Source organism: Echinops telfairi, unplaced genomic scaffold (assembly GCF_000313985.2).
Source record: "Echinops telfairi isolate 266 unplaced genomic scaffold, ASM31398v2 ScPeMD7_7400;HRSCAF=8409, whole genome shotgun sequence".
NCBI classification, from domain to species: domain Eukaryota; kingdom Metazoa; phylum Chordata; class Mammalia; order Afrosoricida; family Tenrecidae; genus Echinops; species Echinops telfairi.
Window position 1 is genome coordinate 33,677,911 of NW_022111300.1, and position 9,359 is coordinate 33,687,269.

The 9,359-nt window shown below is 52.2% G+C and overlaps 1 protein-coding gene across 1 annotated transcript in view; it reads right to left on the minus strand.

Annotated features, from left to right (window-relative positions):
• Positions 1 to 9,359, minus strand: part of LOXHD1 (lipoxygenase homology PLAT domains 1) — a 150,763-nt gene that overhangs the window by 58,106 nt on the left and 83,298 nt on the right. The window contains exons 22-24 of the mRNA XM_004702968.4: positions 3,079 to 3,242; positions 2,022 to 2,126; positions 677 to 805 (exon numbers count right to left, since the gene is read on the minus strand). Of these exons, the coding sequence (XP_004703025.2) occupies positions 677 to 805; positions 2,022 to 2,126; positions 3,079 to 3,242 (398 nt within the window). The remainder of the gene's footprint in view (positions 1 to 676; positions 806 to 2,021; positions 2,127 to 3,078; positions 3,243 to 9,359) is intronic.

A 9,359-nucleotide genomic window follows, 5' to 3' on the forward strand; every position in this document is an offset into this window, starting at 1 on the left:
CCTCCCTGGGAAAACCAGCGCTCCAGCTTAAAAGGAGGACATGGCAGCCAGGCCGAGAACTCTGCCCTGGTGCTAGGAAAGGGGTCCCCTTCCTTAGGGTTAGGAGAGGTGGTTTGGGAGCAAGAAAAACAGTCCTGCCTTACTCAGCCCCGGAACTTGTGACTGGTTGGCATGGGAGTGGGCTCCAGGATGGTTTGACCAGACCAGTGCTGCTCAGAGGGTGGCCCCTGCACCCGAAGCGTCGGCATCACCAAGGACTTGTGAGAGATGCAGATTCTTGGGCCACAGCCCAAAGCTACGGACACAGAGGCCCGCCAGCCATCCGCACACTCAGAGCGAGGGCAGAGAGTCCCAAACCCAGCCGTAAGAGAAGCCTTCCCCACCGGTGTCCAGACCCCACCCAGCCCCAGAGGACCAGCATCTGCTCTTGGCCAAGGCCCCGCTGGGCTAGAGGGAGGGAGGCAGCTGTGCTGTCGGGGATGGAAAGCAGGAGACCCCCACCCCCACCCCCCAGGACCTTTGCCAGAAGGAAAATCCATCCGTTCTCCCCACCCTCTCCCCTCCAGCCACCACCCTCCCCCTTCGCACACACACCCCCCATCTGTGCCCAGGTTCTCACAGGGCCCTGTCCCAAGGCCTTGCCTGCTTAGTGGGGACAGAGGGCTTGAAGCCAGACCTGTGTTGTCATGGCCGATCCTGATTTTCCACAAGTCGCCCAGGTCCAGCGTCTCCACTGTGAAGATTTCGGTGCTGTCCCGCTCAAACTTGTCGCTGTTGGTCTTGGAGGACTTCAGGAGGGTCATTCCTGTTGACCAGATGAAGACACACCACCCCCCATGACTGACTGGGCCTGAGGCCTTGCGCACCTGTGCTGGCCCATCCCACGAGCCCCTCCGCAGAAGGACCACATCTCTGAATGCCTCTCACATTTAGAGGAGGCACTGGGAACTTTGCACATTTGGCATTTTGAGTTTTGCTTTGTTTTTGTTTTTAAACAGAGCTCTACACTGATTTGTCGATTGTTTTTAGAATTCCTAATTCTTTCCCTCTAGCTTCATCATGCCTTGGCAGACCCGTTAAATAAAAATAATAATAAATTGCTGTGAGGAGTCGCTAAGTTGGCTCCGACGCTCAGTGACCCTATCTGAGTGCCACAGAAGGGGCAGGTCCTGCCCTGTGCCATCGTCAGCATTGTGCTTGTGTTTGAGCCCACTGCTGCTGCCCGGAGGAAAGCCTTCCTCTTTTCCTGCCCCTTTACTCGACCCCAGGCTCCAGGCTCTGGGCATAAGTGTTACTCATCCTAAATGAGCTGTAGGTTCAATTTTGTTATATTTACAACTCTATGGGGTACAAGTCTACAGACAGCGATCCTGGTGAAGAATATCCACTAGACCCCAGACTGCCAGACGGAAGAGCAAGTCTCCTGCAGAGGGTCCTTGAAGCTCATTGGCAGCAGCTCACTGAGGGGGGAAGGAGCTAGAGGGCTTGGGAGGCCTCGCCACCGTTCAAACAGAAGATACAGAGACAGGACCATGCATTGTTTAGACCAGGAGCTCATTGTGGGCTAACAGATTTCCACCTTCAGAAAGGACACCGGAAATGGTAAAAAGCTTTCTGAAAGGCCTAGAATTAATACTGACCATTGGAACGGGCTTGGAACGGGCATGGTTACCTAGGGAGGAAGGTACTGAGGGAAAGGTGATTCAGGTGGTTTCTACACAAAGGTAGGGTGGTAGAGGGCGCTACAAAGACTTGAAAGAGCCAACAGGGGGGTGTGCAGGAGGGACTTAGGGAGCTGCAGGAAGGATTTCCTAAGGACTGACTGCCACAAGCCAAGTAGGCAAGTCACCTCATGTAGAGAGGTTGAGGCAAAAGAAACCGCCTTCCTGGGACAGGGCTGGGTGCCTGCTCTCTGTGGAGTGGGCGGCAGAGGCAGGAGCCAATGGCCTTGGAAACTGTGCCGAGTCTCCCAGCCGCCCTGGGCGAGCGTGGCCAACCTCAGCCCGGCGTTGCCCCCTTACCATTGTTGTCCTTGGTGCCAAAGAGTGTGAGGAAGACGTTGGCATCCGTGCCCGCGTTCTTCTTGTCCCCAGTCTTTATCGTCACCGAGAACGTGGTCGATTTATCTGCCGGGAGAGGAGGGTGGGAATGTGAGCAGGAGGCTGCTCCCCTCAGGAAGGGAGCGGGGGCGGAAACCACCTGGTCTAAGAGCCTCCTGGAATTCTCACACCAGACTCCCTCATCCCAACTCCTCCTACATCTGAGATGCATACGATCCTGTTGGCCATTTTCTAGGGCCCTCTTCCCTCGCCACGGCGTGACTTGTCTGTGGCAGCCTTGAGTCGGGCGAGCTCCCGAGCGTCGAGACAGTCTCTCCTAACTGACTCACAGGGGAGTGGGTCCTTGGTCCCTCTGAGTGGATAGACTGGTAACGGGAGACTTGGGGTGCCTGGGATTGTTATCCGGGAGCCCTCATCTGACTCCTGCAGATTGACAGGACTTTCGGGGATGTTGATTCCTGGGAAGAAAGCTCAGGCTTCTAGAACTCTTGAAAGTCACTTCTCATTCTTTTCCTTGACACACAAAAAAGGTCCAAACAGGAAAAGAGGCAAGGACGAACACCTCATCCTTCCCCGTGGAGCAGCAGGTGGGTGTGGACTGTTAGCAGCCCCACGTATAAGCCAGTACCCCACCAGGGCTCCTGACAAGGATGTCTGGCGAGCCTATGATGGGCCTGGCAGGGAAGACACAGGACTGAATCAGAACAGGTACAACCAGTCCTTCCCGTCATCCTCCACTCTGCCCAACTCTTCCCCAGTCTAGTCTCCTCTCCTAGTCCTGGCTCCATGATCAGTCCTGGAAGTTATTCCCAACCGAGTGGGAATATGCTCCCCCTCCCCTCCCCATCCCAGTCCACGGAGGAATGAGAAGGAAGAACAGACACGCGGCCCGAGGAGGAAGCACCCGTAACCCACAGGGGAGGGCAGGAAGATGGACAGACAGGGAGGGCAGGGCCCGAGCTGCCCTCCCGGATGGAGGAAGAAAGCCGCAGGGGACAAGGAGCTGCATGGAGGACACCTTTTTGCTCCAGGGCCAGGTTGTCGAGGGGGTTGCTGTCAGCTCCCCCACCCTCCTCGTCTTCCGGGGGCAGCACGTAGGACTCGTCCACTGGCAGCAGCTCCCGGGACAGCTGCCCATCATCCTCCTCCACCGCCAGCCAGCGCTGGCAGGGGAAGTAGTACCTGTGAGGCAGAAGGTTCCGGAAGACTGAGAATGTCCTGGTGGGGCGGCCTCTCACAGGAGCTCTCACGGGCTCAGCGATGAGATGACCCTCACGGGGTCCCGGCTGCCCCCGCCCCCTCCAGTAGCATTGCCTCCCATCCCACCCGGCCGGGGAGGGCCCCAGCAGAGCCTCTTTTCTGGACCCTAGTCGACCGTCAGTAGGAGTGACGGTGACCAGAAGTATCTGGGAGAGGAGCTTAGTTATGGGTGGGTGCCTCTCACCCGTTCTGCTGTTATCTGTTACCCAGGACTACTTCAGCAGATAATATTGCAGACAGTAGGCTTTCAATACACAACTGCTGAATTGATGGGGTGTAATGGAGTCACCCGATCATGATTTTTATTTCAGAAGGACAAAGGGTCTGAAGGACCAGCACGGCAGGTAGCTGGACCATCAGAGGCCACGAGGTCTGAGTTAGATTCTTCAGTATAAGGTCAGAGTCCCGCACAGAACAGGCCCCCAGACGGAAAGAGAAGGCAGAAGCAGGGATGAACAAGCCCACAGATGTGGCCATTAAGGACCCCTGTCTCTGGAGCCAGCCGGTCTGGCTGTGAATCCTGGCCCGGCCACTTAGAGCTGTGTCACCGTAAGAGCATGTCTTCACATCTCTGGGCTAGGGTAGCCAGATTCAGCAAGTAAAATTACAGAATTCCCAGTTAAATTGAAATTTCCAATCAACGACGAATCGTACATTTTTCCCCCCAAATAAGTATGCTTCATTCAGGATGGGGCAGTCGGCACTAAAATATTATTTGTTGTTTCTCTGAAATTCAAATTGAACAGGGAGTCGTGCATTCTACCTGGCGACCTGACTCTGTGCCTCGGTGTACCACGTTGCAAAGCAAGGCAAACAGTTGCTTATTTCATACTTTGCTGCAAGGATCAAACATGCGAACGATGGGAAGCATCGTTATACAAAGGCCTGGCTCAAGGTAGACGCCAGAGAAGAATGCTCTGCTGATTATCATTGTTGTTATTATTTTATTTCCCTTGCCTTCTCCTCAGCCTCCGGCTGGGCTCCCTGGAGCCCCTTCTTCTCCGCTGGCACCTAAGCTCCAAGGACAACCCATCACATGTGAGACGCTGCCCTTCTCTAAGGTGAGCTACTCTTCCTCCTCTGGCCCCCTTTCCCATCCCTGACTGGGGCATCAGGACCATCCAGTAACCAGCCACTGCCTGGAGATGCGGGAGGCAGTAGAGCTTGAGGATCTTGCCTGCATTTGAGCCCATACTCCCTCCTACAGGCCTCCGCATCTGCTAATTCTCTACATGCTAGAGACGAAGGACCACAGAGCTCAGTCCTTAGGCTCAGGTGGAAGCAATTTTATACCGCTGAGTGTGAGTTTAAAGGGCAGGCAAAGTTCAATCCAGGGCACTGTAAATTCGATTGCAATGAAGTTAGTGCTTAAATGAGAAATGTATACTGCTCCACTTTCTAGCCTTGAAACGCATGAATGGGGACATCAACGTTTTATTCAACAAAATAGCATATAAATAATAGGCTTTCATTCTAAATTATGGCCAATTAAGGATGAGCTAGAAAGAGGGGAGGTGGAATAAGGGCAGAGGCAGCAGACACAATGAGTGTGGGAAGGTGGAGGACAAAGGTAGAAGGAGCAAGACACGCAAAGAAAGAGCCAAGGCGACATACAAGCAGAAGGGACGAGTCATACGCCCACCCCCGTGCACAGAGCCGAGTGCACACAGAGTCAGCGCCTGGTTTTCAGGGAACACAATCCTCCTCCTCCCTGAGATGCCCACGCGGAGACTTCCAAGTCACTCAGCTTGCGCGCAGCTGCGGGAACAATGAGCAGATCTCCTCTCAGTGCCGATTCCTTGGGAAGATGGCCTCAGAGCAGACACCAGGGCCCACCTGAGTGCTGGACACAGTACTCACAGAGCCAACAAGCACCCTTTAAGGGTTTCCCTGGAGACCGGTGCTTCTGGCCTCTTCCCCTCCTTCCCACAGGCCTAAGAGCGGCTCAAGCAGGCCTCGGGTGCAAGGGAGGGCAGTGGGGAGGGCAGTGGGGAGGACAGTGGGGAGGGCAGTGGGATTCTTTAGGAAGAAAGGAAAAAGAGATAGGCTGGTGTTCTGGGACATAGAGACCCATCATGCCACTTAAGCACGGGCAGAGGTGAAGGGAAATAGGGCTAGCAAGAGGTTGAAGCTGAGTATGAAAATAAAACTAGGAAGTATTAAAATACAAATTTCACTTGAAAGTCAAAATTGAATGAGTAGATTGTGAAATTGAGCGATGTGAAATTCAAATGATTTCACGTGAGGTTTTCCATTTCTACGCATAAGGGAAAGGCTGAATAATATCAAAGTCGTGATGTCAGTCAAGTGGCCCAGGGAAAAAAGCAGGGGTGGTCTGTCCCTAACAAGGCATGGGGTCTCTAGGGCTTCCCCCTCATCGACCAGAAGGCTGAGAGGTGGTCTGCAAGGTCTTTTCTGCCTCGATGGTCTATGGGCCCCGTGATTTAGAAAGAAATTGGAGTCCCAGAAAACATTTTCTCACTAGATCAAAGTAAGAGAGAAGACAAATCCAACAACATTCTTATTCATTCCTTACTGGAAATCCCACCCCACAGTTTTGCCAAATGTCATGGAATCGAGGACATTTGTCTTTAATAGTTAGGGGTCCTACGGGCTCACAAAGCCATCCACAGGAACAGGAATTGTTACCTCTCAAGGGTGAAAACAGAGACAATCAGATGATAAGTTTGAATGTGGACAGAACTCAGTTAAAAACCCAATAAGGGTCTAACTTTGGGGCATGTACTTGTTCCTCTTTGAAGCTGATCACATTCTGTTTTACTGCACAGCGAAAATGCAGCTAGTTACAGTCTTCAAGGGGAAAAGGAGACACAGCACATACCCATTTAATCGCCAAATCGACAGATGTAGAAAAGGCAAGAAAGACACTGAGCCATAAAGAAAGCTGTTTGGTCTCTGGGCAAGGTATCCCATTCCCACCCCACCCCCAAGATCCTGCCATCCCTGTCATCTGTTCCAAGACCCATACATTCGAGACGTAGAGCTTTGGGAGTTGGGGACTTTGAAGTTTTAAGTTACTTGTTAAAATAAATTCTCTGGGTTCGAAGGTAGCTTTAAGAGTGTGTGATTTTGGGTGTGATTTTCACATGCCATTTCCATTACCGGGCTCATGTTGTTAGGTGTGGCCGACTCATTTCTGATTCACAGCAACCCTGGGTGCAACTGAAGGAAACACTGCCTAGCCCTGTGGGAGCCTCACCATTGTCTTTTAATTCTATTTTCCCACAAACGTTTGAAGTATATGTATTAATTATACCTCACCACCAGCAAGTCAATTCTGACCATAGTGGAATCTTCACGGGAGCAGACAGCCTCATCTTCCTCCAATGAAGCAGCTGGTGGATTTGAACTGCTGACCTTGCTGATGGCATCCCAATGACTAGCCCACAGGGCCACTCCAAAGATAGATAGATAGATAAAAACTCACTGTCATGGAGTTGATGTTGACTCATAGCCACCCTATAAGAAAGGGTAGAACTGCCGCTTTAAGTTTCCAAGACTGTAGCTCTTTACGAGTAGAAAGCCTCATCTTTATCTTGTGGAGTGGCTGGTGGTTTCAAACTGCTCACCTTGCAGTTAGCAGCCCCCTGCATAACCACGATGCCACCAGGGCTGCTACAGTACCACTGGGGCTCTTTATAGTGTATATACATGCATTGTTTTCAAATGACTGGTCACTTGAGGGATGATAAAGGAAGAGGTTGCCCAGAGAGCGCATGTCTGTATGTTTCACTGGGTGTCTCACTTGTTAGGCAAGTCCTCCAGGACCCTGTCTGTCGTTCGCTAACGTGTCCACAGTGGCGGCGTGCACAGGCAGTCACCAACATCGGTAGAGTTGAAAGACATCTTCCAGGTGGAACCTGTCCTCCTTCAACATTCCTCTGAGCCATCACTGTTCCCGCGAAGATGCAGCGTTGCTGGAGCCCCTAGGGAAGGTCTGTAAAGGGCAGTGTGGGAAAGACCAGCATGCCTCACTCCAAACGCGTCGTGACCATCCACACAAAGCTCAACAGTTTCTTTGACTCCAATCTTTTCAGTTTTTTTGACTCCAACTTCTTTTTTTCAGGCTGGTCAAGGTATGAAACACCCCCAGAGAGAGAAGTCAGGGGGTGTCCAGAGAGGAAGACCGGGAACTTCCAGACTCTTGTGAAATGCGGGAGCCGTGGTCCTCCTCCCCTAAAGAGTGAGAGGCCGTGTGCTGTTGTCTCCCTTCCCAGGTGGCACCTTGTCGGTTCCGGCACTTAGCACGGCGCGTGAACAGCTCGTGGCCGACTTCGCAAGTAAATGGATGCATCGATCACCGTTTAGTTCCCTCAGTACACACAAGGGTAAGTCAAAAGTATTGCCGCAAAACCACAGAAACCTTTAACCAAAAAAAGCAAACTAAGAAGTTATGGTTCTCCCTCGTGGCCCCCCTCTAGGTGCCCAGCGTCCTTCAGAAGTGCTGGTCTCCTCTCCCAAACCCTTCCGGAGAATTCTAAGCCCTTGGACTTGTCAGAACGGTGGGCTTGCCGTTCTCGAGGGCCTCAAACCACCGTCCTTGCCAACGTGCTTTGAGCCTTGGCAGGAAAACAAACCAAAATCAATGTCTGATGGGCAAAATCAGGGCTAGAGAGCAGGTGGGGCCCCGTTACCCTCGAAAAATGAGCCAGAGCATTGTCCAGATGGCAGACATTTTTCAGCACCACTCTCCTGGCATTGTCCCCGCTCACCAACGCGGTTTCCAGTGTCTGAAAACTTCTCCGTTTTACGCTCTCACGACCACTCTGTGTCCTTCAAGAAAATCCACAGAGATTCCACGGAGATTCCACCATCACCGTTTGAGCTGGCCCAGAAAATTCCCTGAGAAGCCACTTTGATTGGACCTTTTTTTTAAATTAATCATTTTATTGGGGCTCATACAGTTCATCTCAACCCATGCATACCTACATCGTGTCAGGCACGTTTGTACATCCAGGCCCACGTGTTACCAAGAATAAAGTGACTGCAGCCGTCGACTGACGACAGGGACATGTCTGCACGTATTTGGGTTTGATAAGCAGGTGTGCACTGGAACCCCGGTGGCAATGCATTTCTGTTTCCCTATCACTGCGTTCACAATAGACCTACTGTGTGCCGGGCACTCTTCTAGGTGCTGGGGGAGACACAGCAGTACACACAACAGAGGAAGTCTTCGTCTACACCCGCGGTTCTCAACCTGTAGGTCAAGACCCTTTGGGAGTCGAACGACCCCTTCACAGGGGTCACTGATGCGTAAAAGTAGCAAAATGACAGTGATGAAGTAGCAATGAAAATAATTTTATGGTTGGGGTCACCACCACATGAGGAACTGTATGAAAGGGTGGCAGCATTAGGAAGTTGCGAACCACTGGTCTACAGGGACCTTCTAGTCTGCTGCAGGGAGAGGAGCAGCAGTAAATAGCCCGCTTCCTGTACACCTGATGGCGAGTGTTGTGCACAGACATGAGGAGAGGCATGGGGGGGGTGGGGAGATGTTCAGTTTCATTGAGATGTGAACCTGCTTAAGGGTCCTTTAGTGAGTGCTTTAGGGGAAGAGAGTGCTTGAGGGAAATGCTCAGCCTTGAGGTGGGGCTCCAGGACCCACAGGAATAGGTAGGGAAAGGCAGAGGGGCAGAGAGCTGTGGAGCTGGTCTACGGAAGCACTTTGACTCCTCACTGGACAGAAATGGCAGTCTTCAGGGTTTGCTGGTCAGCAGAGGGCTGGTCAGACCCTGATGACCACAGTATCATCACAATAGGAAGGTCTGGGTGGGGCATGTATGTCCCTGATGGTACAAATGTTAAGGATGGTCAGGGGCTGAGGTAGTTAGTTTATTGTGCCAACCTGGCCGATAAACACATGTGGGGTTAATTGGACGGAGGGATAAATGGCTCAGTGAGCCTCGCCTTTCTGGTTCTTGGGTCTCTTGCTTTCTGATGGTCGGACCAGGGTGAAGCTGCCTTAGCCAGTTCCCTGCTTCAGCTTGGAAGGCTGACTTCCTGCAAGACATCCCTGAG